Here is a 14,243-nt window from a genome sequence, read left to right on the forward strand (position 1 = left end):
TCAAAGCCCTTTCTTAAAACCCTTGACAAAATCCAAACTCTGTTTGTGAATCGTGTTTTTGTTTTGTTTGTTTTGGTTATTTTGGGTGGAGTAAAGCTGATCCCATACATCTCAAGTGTTAACAAAACCATACACCTACCAATAAAAAATCTATATTTGGAATCTTTATCAAGTAATTTTAAAATGTGCCTTAAAAAAAAAAAAAAAAAAAAAAAAAAAAAAAAAAAAAAAAAACCCCATTAGGCGCCACTTCACGTAAGGTGGAGCACTGCCTTATCATCTCTAGACCGCATCAACGCCAAGGCGCTGGTAAGGCGACGCCTTAGCAGCGCCTTAAAAACTATGCTAGCCTTAGTAGCGCCTTAAAAACTATGCTATAAATCAGCTACATGCTTATAACGACAGACTATAAAAAGTGTTCTTTTACTTGAATGTGTCAATATGGATTCAGCTTGACGAAGTCTAACTATAAATCCAACAAGAACTCAATAGACAAATTTCAGGCCCCACAAAATTTGTACAATTAAGAACACCAAATTCTTCTTAACTTTTCCTTCTTTCAGTTATAATAAGAAACAGAAAACAAAACAATAACTATAGCAACAAGATAAAGCACACCAAACAACCAAAAACAAACCCCATCCCCAGTGAAAGGAAGAGAGAGCTTAAAAGCATGGCTTCATGTTCCCAGAAGCAAATCCCCATTGGCATCAGGTGGTTCAAGTATCTTCGTTCCCATCCCTCTTTTGAAGGCAGGTCCCTCAAAGAATAAACATGCAAGTGCAGCATCTACTGGCGTGCCTTCCTTCCAAGTCCAAAGCCAATTAGCCAAGTGTTATTTTATTACCTTTTAAATACATACTGATACAAACAGATATTTCAACATTGCAATCTCACATAAAAGAGAATAATATTATCATACATAAAACTCCATAAAGAAACTAAATCAAAACCTTGAGAAATTCCCGCTCAAGTTGCGGAGTAATGGCAGCAATTGATACAGCTTCTCTCTTAAGAGCTACCAACTCCTGTCTGTGATTTTCAAACTCCTTATCATACATACCTTACTATATGACGTATTAATGTTTACATTGAGTCATTAGACTACAGTCTATCGCCAATCATGAGGTGAAATTTGTAGTTCAGTAGCAATCTAAAAAGTAATTGGAGCCCCAGCCACAATTGCGGTCCGTACAGATACTGATGATGGTATGCAATTCAGATTTCATTCTATTATTTACACATTTATTATATCTTATGAAATTAAAATAATATATTGCACTTGGTCTAATTTAGTCAACTAGTGGGTGTTGTATGGGGGTTCGGCACAAGAATTGAGGAAGATTGCCATCAAAGTGCTCTCTCAGACATGTTCTGCCTCCAGTTGTGAGTGAAACTAGAATACATTTTCACTCATCCACTCAAAAATGCAGAATCAATTAGGTTCAGAGAGACTCACTGACTTGGTGTATGTGGACTACAATATGAGGCTGAAGATGTAGCAAATACGCATGGGTATGGGAATGATAGGGACCAGATCAAGCCCAATAGAATGTGCTGCCAGAAGCATCATGTCACAATCCTTCATAGAACAGTGACATATACACTAGGAAATGTTAACTTCAGTATGTAGATGTGTCAGTTTATATGGCATTTGTGGAGGACTACGTTCATTAGTTCTTGCATAATATGATCTGGCATGCATTTGTTTTGCACTTGGAGGAAAATACAAGTCAAATCCATCGGACCATGAGTAGAATCCAGCCACGTCACAGTTCATTTCAGTCGATAGACATTCTAATCAGTGTTGTATTATTCATCTGTTAGGGACTTGGGATACTTAGGACTTGGGAGTTACATACTGTGTGAACTCTACTTTGTAGGTTCTACTTTTTTGTCAATATGTCATAAGTTATGACGAGTAATCAATATTATGTTCAATCATGGCATGGATGCATTAGTTACTTGTTTTACTACCATACTGTCTTGTCTTAGTAAAACAATGTGTAGAATAGGCAATATTACATAAAATATACCGAATAGCTCGATGGTGGCTTCCAAACAAGGGTGCAACTCCAAAACAAAACCATGTGTCATTTATTTTTGCAAAGTCAAGTCCTAGATATGTTATTTACCATAAAATAAGCTCCCCACCAAGCTTCAGATAATAATACGGCTGTTTTGACCACAGAAAATTCCATTCGAAATAAAAAAAAATAAACCAACTCGCTGGGATTTCAGTGGTCGAAACAAGTTCTTGAACCTTGGTTGTAAGGGTACACTAGTCATACCGGTGCTTTCTATTTTTATTCATGGGTGCCTTTCTCTAAGGGCAGTTTTATTATTCTTTGGTGATCCATTCTCTCCAATCTGTAGCTCCCTCTTTGCAACCTTACATTATTTCTCTTCATTTCTCTCCTGAATCTTCTTCTTCTCTCTTTGTTTGTGCCCCAATGTTGATTATTGATTTAGATCTGAATCTTTCACAGAATCCAAGTACCAATCTTGATATATTTGGTCAACAAAGTGGTACCACTAAGCACAGGTAGTAAGTGTGGTGAAAAATATTGTAGGTGTATGCACCTAGGAAGGCTTGAAAAGCATGCACTGTAACACAATCCAGGCCACAACAGCAGTCACATAAAAAATTGCAGATCAAATTTTCCAGAAATTGTACTGACCTGAACTTCACTTTTATAACTATACCAAATTTATCATAGTCCGTGTCATGTTCATCTGAATTGCAGAACAACAACAAAAAAAGGTCAGCCGAATTTTTCCTTATTAAATTTGTTCAGACATAGAAAATGTAAGCACCTAATGAAACTTCCCCAGCAACCGCCATTTCTTGAAAATTAAGACTAAATGTCTTGTTTATCTCTGCAACAAGGCTTCTCAATCTTGGGAGCCACTTTTCCTGCATCAATGCCTGAATAAGATTTTTGTTTCTGAGTGCAACTAAAGCCACTTCAACAGATGAGGAGACAAGACAGTAAATAACATACTAAAAATGTGTGCAAGAAAAGAGAAATAATCAATTTAGTGGCTCAAAAACCACTCATTAGAAAATAAATACAAAACCGTAAACTGATTCAGTGTGTTCGTCCGCACAGAACCAGCCAAACAACTAAGCCGTTGTAACCTCCCCCCACCCCCAAAAAAAAAAAAAAAATTAGGAAGCAATTAGACTAGTCATTACCTTCAGGGCATCAACTTCTGCTAAACACCTTTGTAGTTCCTGGTCATCAGCTTCAAGTTTCCTAGAAATGGCTTCTATCTGTGCGATAATATGAAGACACAGGATGAATATTAAAAGATTTGAGTAGAACAGAAGGAAAATAACAAGGATTACCTTGCGCTGACGGCTTTCATATTCCTCCAGAATGTTTTGATTTAGAAAAAGAATAGAATTAGCTTCTGAAATATTATCTTCAATAGCTGTCTCCAAATCCTCAATAGTACTAGGTATCTGGATCGACAAGGGACACAAATATGAAAATATTAAAGCATAAAAGAACTAGGAGCTAAGAATTTTAGGGAAATAGTTCAGGCATCAGGCAGACTAATCATCTGAAACCGTAATGTCTTGTACTTCCCAAAAGAGATACTAACATCAATAAATACCAATTTCAAAGTATAACAAGCAATATTTCTTCTCAGTTGGTTTTTTATTCAAAAGCAAGGTATAAGAATTGCACCAGTGATCAACCTTATACCAATTTCATGGTCACAGTTCAGTAATCAGGGAATAATTACGGAAACAGAAGGTGCCGATTTTACTATATATGTTAAAAAAAAAAAAAAATGCACCATTCCAATATAATGAGACCAACATAAATCAGAGTTCCACACTTCAACTACCTTGGTGGGGGAGGGGGGTAAGTACCAGTAATTTTATTGCAAACTGAAAAATATGAAGATAGGGAAAAAAGCTTGAAAAAGAGGCAAAACAATGACTAAAGCCCCGCCCTTAAAATAGAGTACCACTCCCATAACCGAGGATGAACTTCTCCCAATTTGGCTAGTACATTAGCCAATTCATTGATAGTCCGATTAGTCCCAAGATCCCATCAAAAGAGCAGACCAAACAAGAGGCAAGCCCAATCCGCTAGTGAGGATAGTAAATCTCCAAAGCTTCTCCAAAAGATTAGGCCACCAAGAAATAACATTGTAGAAATCAAATTTGACAATCATTCTACCGCACAGCTAAAACAAATTCAAACCAATTTTAATGAAGTAATTTGGCACAAGTGGAGTCTACTTCCCCAATAGATCAAGAAAAACTTGCGTTTTCCACTAATTTCCCATGGAGTTTCTGATTTTTAAAACACATTTGAATGAATAATCTAATCAATACTACTCATCCAAGTGCATTTATTGGAGAATTAGAGCGAAGGAAAACAAATTATACTCTTAAGTTCAAGTTTTGCTACTCTGAACATATCTTAAAAGACGAACCGAAGTCTCTCTATGAGTCTTCTCCATCACATTGGCATTTCATTACAAGCATTGGGAAGACATCAAAGAGCATAAATTCTATTCATTGCATATTATACACGCTCCACACGAGGTAACAACCTACCTTTCTATTTCATTGAAAGCTGTTTTGCTCCAAAGAATTGGTTGAACTCTAGGAGTGGGCTTGTTATTTACGTACTGCACTTAGGCTTGTGTAGAAACCTTTCATCCTTGAGAGATTATAGGACACTCTCATCCTAGAAAGAGATTGTAAGGACCCTCTTATCCTTGAAAGAGATTGTAAAGGACCCTCTCTCATCTTGTAAAGAGATTTTATGGGTCCTCTTATACTTAAAAGAGTTTGTAAAGGTGATTCCTCTCCACCTATTATACTAAAAGATAAGAACTAGTGGAGTTCCACAAGGGGATCTTGTGAGGAGTGGATTAGATTCAAGTTGAGTCGAACCACTATAAATCTTTGTGTCTCTTGTGATTGTATTGATCATTTACATCCCGCATTTACTTTACAATCACACATTTAAGACAAAAAATGGAAAAAAGTTTAAATCCACTAGTGATAACCTATTCACCCCCTTTAGATTATCCAACACTCCTTAGGGAGGTAAAAGGTAAAAAAGAACGATTATAATATTAGACAATAAGTTCCCATAACACCCTTAATACACAAACTCTAACAATTTTCAATTCCTGAGACATTTCATTGGGGCCTGGTGCATGGGTGTAAACTAGCAATGCAGTTCAAGGCTCTAGAAAGAATATGGAGACAAGAAACTGCTAAAATGACGAAATCAATGTAGCATCAATAAAATTAATATAGGAACAGAATAGAAGAAATGTAAGAGAAACTACATAACTCTCACACTAGAGTTCAGAATACCCTACAATTCTGGTCGAGTGTAACCGTCTAATAGTCCTATCGATTGGTACTAAAATTTTGAAAATCACGTGTCAGAAAAGTTGAAACCCAAGTCGCTTAAATTTCAAGCCACCAGTAAGAACTGGGAAACACTGCAGAATTTGATGTTAATGGAATGACTTGATTAGATGATCACAGATGTTCGGCTTAACAATCAGAAGCAGTAATCAGCAAGTATAGTAGAACAAACCATATATAACAATAAAAAGTATCTGCAGATCAATGGAAGAATAAAGAGTATATTTAGAGATTCATAGCAACAGTTTGGCTTAAAAGATCAAGAAGATGTAGAGAAAGATCACACCTGATAAGAGCAGATCATAAGAAAAATAAGGAAGAAATCAGGTCTAGGATAACAGTCCTGTATGCAACTCTCAACAGCTTCAAAACTCTTGAAAAAATCTCAATTATTATTCAAATCATGTAACTGATGTGAGTATACATACATATTGTCACAGTTTACATGCGCAGGGTTATTATGGTCTTAGTTCTTGTTATTTCTGTCTTCACTTGTAATTATTAGTTTCGTAATTTTTCATTAGTTGACATTATAAATCGAACATATGGCTCACCGTTCAGCTATTCAGTGAAGCCGTGAGCTCTATTCCCTTCTTTTTGTCCTCTTTCTCCTCATCAACCTCTTTTCTCCTTCTCTTCTTCATTCTTTTTCTCCTTGTTGCACAGGCACTGTTTGATGGGGACATCAAAGTGTACAGCCAAAAGAAGAAGGCCCAACCACACGATCCATCTTTGTGGCTGGAGGATTAGAAGAAACAAGAAAGAAGAAGGAAGGAGAGAGAGGATCGAACCAGCCTTTCCAGCGCTGGTCGATTCTTCTCTCCTTCCCCATTGGCCAATTTATGTGGCCCCCACAGATCTGATTTGGTTATTTATATTTAGTAGTTTATCTTTTAGAATCATGTTTTATTTTTGGTTTGAAGTAAATTAGGAAGTCACATGTTTTATTTCTATTGGTCTTTAGAAAGTCCTATATTGACTAGGACTTATTTTTGTCAGTAATTAGTTCTTTTAATTGACTAGGATTCCTTTTGTTAGCAATTAGTTTCTTATTTAAGTGTAAGGCCATTGGCCAAGAATTTTAGTTAATGAATTATTGAATGAAGCACAAAGCTAACGTCTCTCTCTCTCTCTCTCTCTCTCTCTCTCTCTCTCTCTCTCTTTCTCTATTTCTCGCCTTCTCTCTCTCTCTCACGACACTCTCTCTCTCTTTCACCCCCTTTTTCTTGGTTGATGTTGCTGGCTGCCCCTACTGTTCGTAAGCTACTGGCAGCCCCTACACACACACACAAGAACCACCGGCAGCAATCAAGAATACTTCTCTGCAGGCTGGATTTTCTTCATCAACAACAGCGTGGACAACAAGCTTTTTTTTTCATCCTTGGAGGACGTCATCTTCTTCTTTACTCCTCAGACTTGGGCAGCAGGTAAGTAGTGAACTGAGCCCTTCCACCCCCCATTGTTCCCTTATTATTTGCTTCATCCTCTTCCATTAAAACCCCCCCTTTTAGCCCATTGTTTTGGCCTTTATTTTTCCCACTGTTTTGCCTTAGACATTGTTGATTTTCTTTATTACAAAGCATGACTGGTTTTAGAACATATAACATGGGATTCTTATCTATCTTTGGTGCTTAATAGGCTAGTGTTAGAACCCAACTTTGCTTGCTGGTATGTTCCCAACCCATATTCCTACTTGACGCTTAAGTGAGTTTATGTGTTTTTCTTCTTAGATTATTATTGCTCATTAATCTCACTTTTTTTTGCATGTCAATTTTGTTTGCTAAGCTTTCCTTACCCTGCCCAACCCAAGTCCCTTGAGTTTACCTTACCTAATTAGTTAATCTTGTAGGAAACCTAATCACCTAGGAACCCCTACATCACTGTTTTTCTCATCTCTGATTTCACTATATGGTATCAGAGCATTAGTCTACCAGCACCTGAGGTTCTCTTCTTGGTTTGAGAGCTCCTCTAAGGATTTTTTTCCTGTTGTTAGAAGCAACCTATGCTGCCCTATGTGCCGTGTAACCCTAGTTTGTAGAACATGAACAAAAAATAGGGTTTCTTGTCAATATACTGCTTAGTGAAGTGAAGGTCCATTGATGCCCTGCGATTCATCTTATTGGTGCTGTTTTCCCTGCAAATTTGTGATTCACAGTGCTATCATTTTCTTAACCACACTATTGAAAAGTGTTGGGCTAAGCATGGTAAATCTGAGTGGCCCAGCAGTTGGCCAATTCAGCAATAACTGATGGGTGTTACAATGTGCTGTCATCAAATGATGCCAACTCTGACTCTAAATACAGAGTTGGTCAAAACAGTCTTTAAATTCTTGGAGAAATTCAATGATTTTTCTTTTAAAATCAACTTCTAGCAGCTGACTCATGAAGGTAGGCCGAACGGGCCCAGACTGACTTCTTCAAGCAGATCTTGTGCATCGGCCTTCAGGTCATCCAGTTTTTCCGGAGCTGCCTCCAACTCTTCCATATGGATTACTTCTTCAGTGCTGACATCGACCTGATCATCTTCACTAATACCAAAATCGGCTAAGTAGGTATCCTTAAAGTTTTGTGTCTTGTTATAATTATAATCAGGCTACTTAAACATCTTCAGTAGCTTGAAGCTTCACCTCTTCATTCATTGCCACACTTGCCGACATAGGTACTACTGCACTTTTTGCCTCCTCTCCTACAAGTTGGGTATTGACTCTGATGCATCAAATCACATAACTAGTAAGTCTGATAATTTTCTTTTGTCCATAAAACTAACTATCCCTCTCAGTTATTCTTGGCATATTTTCTTTTGTCCATAAAACTAACTATCCCTCTCGGTTATTCTTGGCATAGTTGTCATGGCGTCGCCAAGGCGGCGATTTGGCGTCCTGGCGGAAAAAGAAGTTCATGGCAGTGCTACGATTTACGTGACTCACAAATGGCGGTCGCCTTTGGTTGATAGGTGTCGCTATGGCACCGCCATGGATGCCAGGTCACGCCTGATTCACTAGGTGCGATTGATTTTTTGTAAAATGGAGGGTGATTTTGATAGGGCTATGTTGATTTTTAATGATTTGATGTTACTTAATGTTGGTTTTATATGTCATAGGGTATATATTATAGGCCAAATAAAAAAGTAGCATACTAAATAACTTTAGAAAATAGGGAAAATAAAAAATGACACATGGGCTATTTGACCGCATAGCATACTAAATAACTTTAGAAAGTAGGAAAAATAAAAAATGACACATGGGCTATTTGACCGCCATGGCAACGCCATAACGAGCGATTCATCGCCAAATCGATTAGCCACCCCTCTACCGCCTTGGATCGATTTGACGCCGTGACAACTATGATTCTTGGTAATGGTTCCTCTACTCATGTCTCCGGTCATGCTGTTGTTTCTCCTACTTCATCTTTATCCAAGGTTATCAAGGGAGAATGGTAAAAAATCAAGGCGACACCAACAAGGCAATTGGGGTCCTTGTGTCCAGAGTCAATCAGGGTTTATTTATTACCTTTGTGGGTGACCATTCCTACTTAACTTGGTTGTATTTGTTGAAAGATTGTTCAGAGTTTTAATCTGTCTTTAAATCCTTCTACCACAAAATAAAAATGCAGTTTCATACTTCTATTAAGATCTTTAGCTTGGATAATGCATTGGAATACACTCAAACTACTATATCTTTGTTTGCTCTGATCATGGTATTTTAAACTAGTTACTTTCCCTAAAATAAAAAAGGTGTAGCTGAACCAAAAGAATGGACACTCGTTAGTGATTGCACATTCTTTATTATTTAGCATAAATGCCCCTAAAGGTTTTTAGGGAGATGATGTGCTAACCGCTTGCTAATTGATTAATCACATGCCTTCTTCTACTCTTCAAAAAAAGTCCCATGAGTATTATTTTCCCTCACTTCCATAGTTTCTTTATCGAGCCTCGCGTTTTTTGCTACACTTGCTTTTTTCAAATTTACGACCAGGTGTTGATAAATTCTCCTAGAGCAATTGTATTTTTCTTGGATATTCGCGTACTCAAAAGGGTTATCGTTGTTATGACCCTATCACCCGACAACAGTTTGTGAGTGTTGAAGCTACATTCTTTTGAGCGTCCACCATATTTGTTTATTGAGTGTCATGATTTGCTTTTTTTTTTTTTTTCATATCCTCTGAATACATCTCAGCTTGCACCATTGCAACTTTATCAACAGCGTTATATAAATTGTCTACACCTGTCGCCGTATCTACTTCTCCAATGTCCCCATTCGGTCAGATTCCACAGAAGATGCAGTTCCAGGTCATTTTTCTACCCCCATTAACTTATGTAAAGGTAGTTCTTGTACACAACAGTCTATAGTTGCTTATCCCATTAATAACTTTGTGTATGTGTCTCATCTTCCATCTTCACTTTATACTTCTACTTTGTCATTGTATGCTCATTCTCTTCCTATGTCCTATCTTGATGTGCTCTCTCATCCTAAGTAGAAGTCGGCAATGAATGTGGAAATGGATACTTTGTTCTCTCGTAAGACATGGACCTTAGTTGATTTCCCTTAAGATAAGAAGGTCATGCGGTGTTGTTGGCGATATTTTATAGGACTATTGTGCGTTCAGCTATGATGTATAGGGCGAAATGTTGGGCAGTTAAAAAGTGCCATATACAGAAGTTGTGTAGTGGAGATGAGGATGTTAAGATGGATGTGTGGCAAAACTAGGAAGGATAAAGTAAGGAATGAGCATATCAAAGCTGACTTGGGAGTTGCCCCGACCAATGACAAGCTCCGTGAAACTTGATTGAAGTGGTTAGGCCATGTTCAACGGAGGCCTGAGGATGCCCTAATGAGGAGTGATTTGATTCAATTTCAAGAAGCTAAAAGAGCTAGGGACATGCCTAAAATAACCAAGTGAGGAATGACATGCTTTGTCTCGGCCTTGTCCCAAGTATGACCTTAGATTGAGCCTATTGGACTGATTCATGTTCCCGACCCCATTTAGTTTAGATTCTCTCGCCATGTTGGGTTGGGCCTTTTTCCTCTTACTCTCACTGGTATACTCTCATCTTTTTGCCGCCCCCCTTCCCTATTCTCTATTTGGCCCCTTTTTTCTCTATTGTGTTTTGTATGGATCAATGTAGCTAACCCCATTAAGTTGGGATAAGGTTGAGTTTGTCGCTGTGGAATAATTCAAAACCACAGAGAGAAAAAAGAGGGGATATACAAGCCTAAAGGCCAAAAAAAAAAGAGCCACAAAAAAGGTGGCAAAACCCTGGGGGAAGGCCTCAGGAAACAACAATTAGCCTGTTCCTTTTGTAGTTACAAACCGGCCAATGGCAGAGGTAGGGGAGCTTGGATCCAACCTCGAAGAAGATGGCTTTCCAAATCTTGTCAAGAGAGCAAGAATTAGAAGTCCATCTACAAAGGTTTCTCTCCATCCAAAAGTGGTTTATGGTGGCACCGAAAGCAAGCTTCCTAGCAGTTCACAGATAGTAGAACCGGCAAAGGTCATATCAAGCCATATACATTCTCTACACAGAGGCAACAAGCATCTCCTGCCAGGACAGCAAAGACTGAGAACTTTTTTTCTAGATGGAGGAATAGAAAGGGCACCTGAAGAAGAGGTGGTTGGAATCTTAGTTACATTCCAGCAGAGGCAGTAGGAGGGAAGGACAGGGATATGGCGGAAGCAAAGGAAATATTGGGTAAGAAGACAGTTGGAGAGAGCTCTCCAGACAATGAAGTTGTGCAGGGGAGTGTGCCCTTCAAACCAAACAACTTTGTGACAAACCACAAGGGAGGAGGGGGAGCAGGAGAAATCCCAGGCAGAGGATGAGGTGAAGGAGCCAAAAGGAGAGGGGGATCAGTTAATTTTATTAACACAGTTAAAAGGGATGGGCGGGGAAGAGGGGGAAGGGAGGACCAAATATCAATTGGAGAGAAGGAGATAGGGGACACCATAAGCCATTAGAGATGATGGAGGCGACAGGGGAATCTCTAGCTAGATGCAAGGAGTAAACAAATCTAGCTCCTACAACAGAGAGAACACCCAAAAGGATGCTAGTTGTCAATCCAGAGAGAGATGGAGAGACCATCTGAGATGGAGGAATGGATGGTTTTGAGGGCTAGGGGTGCAAAGAAAGGATACTACGCCAGACACTAGAAGCATCAGATCAAAGGGTAACAGGCCAAAGGGAGTCATTTCAAGGGAGGTAAGAGTAGACCCAAGAGACCCAAATGCTATTGTGCTTAGAGAACAGCTTCCGTATGAGCTTAAGGGTGCCAGCAATATTGATATCTTGGATTCTGTGAAGATCAAGGCCACCTTCCTTTTTTGGGGCGACAGATGGAAAACCCAGTTGATAGGAGGGTGGAGGAATCTGGTGGAGTTGACCCCTTTCCAGAGGAAGGTGCACATTAGGGATTCATCAACTTTGAGTAAGAAAGGGGCAGCTTGAAAACACCAGACCAATAGATGCAATAGGATTGGAGGACAGATCTGATGAGTTCGACCAGTATAGGAGAAGAGCTTACCTTTTTAGGGTTGGAGCCTTTTGGGGATGAGATTGAGCATAGGGGTCCAGTGGTGGGGAGAACTGGAAGAAATGAGAGGGAGACCTAGGTATTTGATAAGAAGGGAGCCAATAGAGAAGCCTGAAGATTTGAGAAGGAGGCTTTGAGGGTATCTGAGACACCCGAAGGAAAGAGATGGGATTTGAGGAGATTTATGCGAAGGCTAGAGAGGGATTCGAAAAGGTGGAGGAAGGAAAGAATATAATGGATGGAGAGAAGATTAGCCTTAGAGAAAATCATCAAATCATCAGCAAAAGCAAGATGGGTGAGGTTAAGCAATTTGCATTTAAAGAGAGGGGAAATGAGATGAAGATCAATGGAGGATTGAAGAGATCTAGAGAGCACTTAAAGGGATTATGGTAAAGAGGAAAGGGGAGAGAGGGCAACCTTGACCAATGCCTATCATGGAGCGCAAGTACACTATAGGGGAGCCATCAACAAGGTTAAAGAACGGAGAGAAGAAATACAGTAGAAGACCCAGATGATGAAGTTAGGAGGAAGCATGGAGAACTTTCGAGATGAAATCCCAGCGAATGGAGTCGAAAGCAGCGGGGGAAGCACATTAAGGTTGATAGAAGTGTTATTTTGAAGAAATTGATTCACTCATTTGTTGGTTCTATTAGTCAGTTGGTGATATGTGTTAAGAACAGGGTCACGAGTTGGGGGTTTGTCCCAACGTGACAGTTATTTTATTTCCTTTCCTAGTTAGCTAGGTAGTCTTTCCTAAGTAGAGTAGGTTTCTCTTTTCTAGTTATATTGTTATACAAGGTACTTACCTTATTTGGTTGTCACTCTTTGGTTTATATATAATATAATGGAGGGAGGAAGCAACATACAATTGGCTACTCCTCTCCTTGCAGTCTCTCTTCTTCTATTCTCTCTTCTCTCTTCTCTCAAGTTACTGGTTATAGATCTTGGGTATGTAACATGGTATTAGAGGCATGAGGAAGAAGGAAAAATAAATAATTTTTGAGTGATTTTTTTGGTTAAAATTCTTCTTCTATGTTATAAGGGAAAAAAAGAGAAGGTTTTCTTATCTCATATTGTTAACTGCTTCAGTTTCCATGATCTTCTGAGCTTTCCCCAACTGGAGTCGATAGGGTTGTCTGATTTACTAATTTCTGTAATATTGAAGAATTCTCAGTTGACGAAGGGTTTGTTTCGAATGTTGATTGCTGCTTTTGCTACAATCGACCAAGGGTTTGCGGTATCTGAATATCGATTTCTGATATCTAATACCGTGGTTAATTGCTGCTGATTTCTGGTTACTGAAACTCTCTCATGGAAATCAATTTCTCCAGCTGGTTTTCGCTGAGTGCCTCCACCTTTGTCCACGATTCTAAGGTGAGAATGGGTCTCTGTATTCCTCCAAAGTCTCTCCCTGGTTCTCAGTTGAAATGGCTGGGATTCGGTGTCAATCTCCAGTCATAACCTCTTGCCGGTTGCATGGTTATCGACTCCATATTCTTCCCTTGTTTCTCGGCTGAAGGTTAAAGACATAGCTTGAAGGAGGAGGTTTTCCATAGTTGCTGGTAGCGTGAAACAGTCATGTTAGTTCTTATTTTTAATAACAACTCTCCAGCTTTGCCCTTACCTATTGCCATTATTCACCTTGGTCCTTTCTTTTATTTTTATTCCAAGTCATGTTATCTTGTTAGATGTCTTTTTCTTGATTTCCAAAGATACTCCCTTGTTCTTTATGTTTTATCGTAGTTTTTCCATATTTTACATAACCTTCCAAGTTTACTCTTTTGCCTTGGCTAGGAAGCTACTTGCATGTCAACTAAATTATGTTACTGCCATCCTATTATGAATTTTAGTTCTACCACTTAATCCCTGCTATCAACCCAAGAGCCCTTGCACATTTTTGGTTAATTACCAGAATGTTACTATCTCTTGTTATTGGCATATTGTGCAACTTTTCTTGCTATGGTGGGTCCATAATTGTGCCAACGATGGGTTCTAAAACCGAGATTGTATGAAATAATTACTAAATTGCCATTGGGTATATATATGTTCCATATTATTGCTTTGTTGGGCCCGAGATCACATCAATTTGGAATTTGCATTTTTTGGAAAATTTGGGGCTTGCATGACGGGGTGGCTGGAGATCATTTGTTCAGATTTGCTACCGAGGGGGGAGATTGCAAATTATTATTATATTGTGATGCTCTTGATTATGAGATTATTTGTGCTACTCATCCTTTGAGGTGTTAATCATTGGAATTATTTGTCCATGTGTAATGCTATAAGTGAGGGGAAGATTGAAGATTA

General features: G+C 38.8%; 1 protein-coding gene across 4 annotated transcripts in view; it reads right to left on the bottom strand.

The window, feature by feature from the left end:
• The window catches only part of LOC122067661 (structural maintenance of chromosomes protein 5-like), a 125,616-nt gene that overhangs the window by 19,327 nt on the left and 92,046 nt on the right, over positions 1-14,243 (bottom strand). For 3 of the 4 annotated variants that reach the window (XR_006136810.1, XM_042631521.1, XM_042631506.1), the window contains exons 22-25: positions 3,353-3,469; positions 3,200-3,277; positions 2,818-2,929; positions 2,682-2,736 (exon numbers count right to left, since the gene is read on the bottom strand). Coding sequence is in view for 3 of the 4 variants with exons in the window: in XM_042631521.1 (XP_042487455.1) it covers positions 2,682-2,736; positions 2,818-2,929; positions 3,200-3,277; positions 3,353-3,469 (362 nt within the window). In the remaining variant the exon portion in view is untranslated. The remainder of the gene's footprint in view (positions 1-2,681; positions 2,737-2,817; positions 2,930-3,199; positions 3,278-3,352; positions 3,470-14,243) is intronic. The other variant, XM_042631513.1, reaches the window with a different exon arrangement.

Source organism: Macadamia integrifolia, chromosome 2, assembly GCF_013358625.1.
Source record: "Macadamia integrifolia cultivar HAES 741 chromosome 2, SCU_Mint_v3, whole genome shotgun sequence".
Taxonomy (NCBI): Eukaryota; Viridiplantae; Streptophyta; class Magnoliopsida; order Proteales; family Proteaceae; genus Macadamia; species Macadamia integrifolia.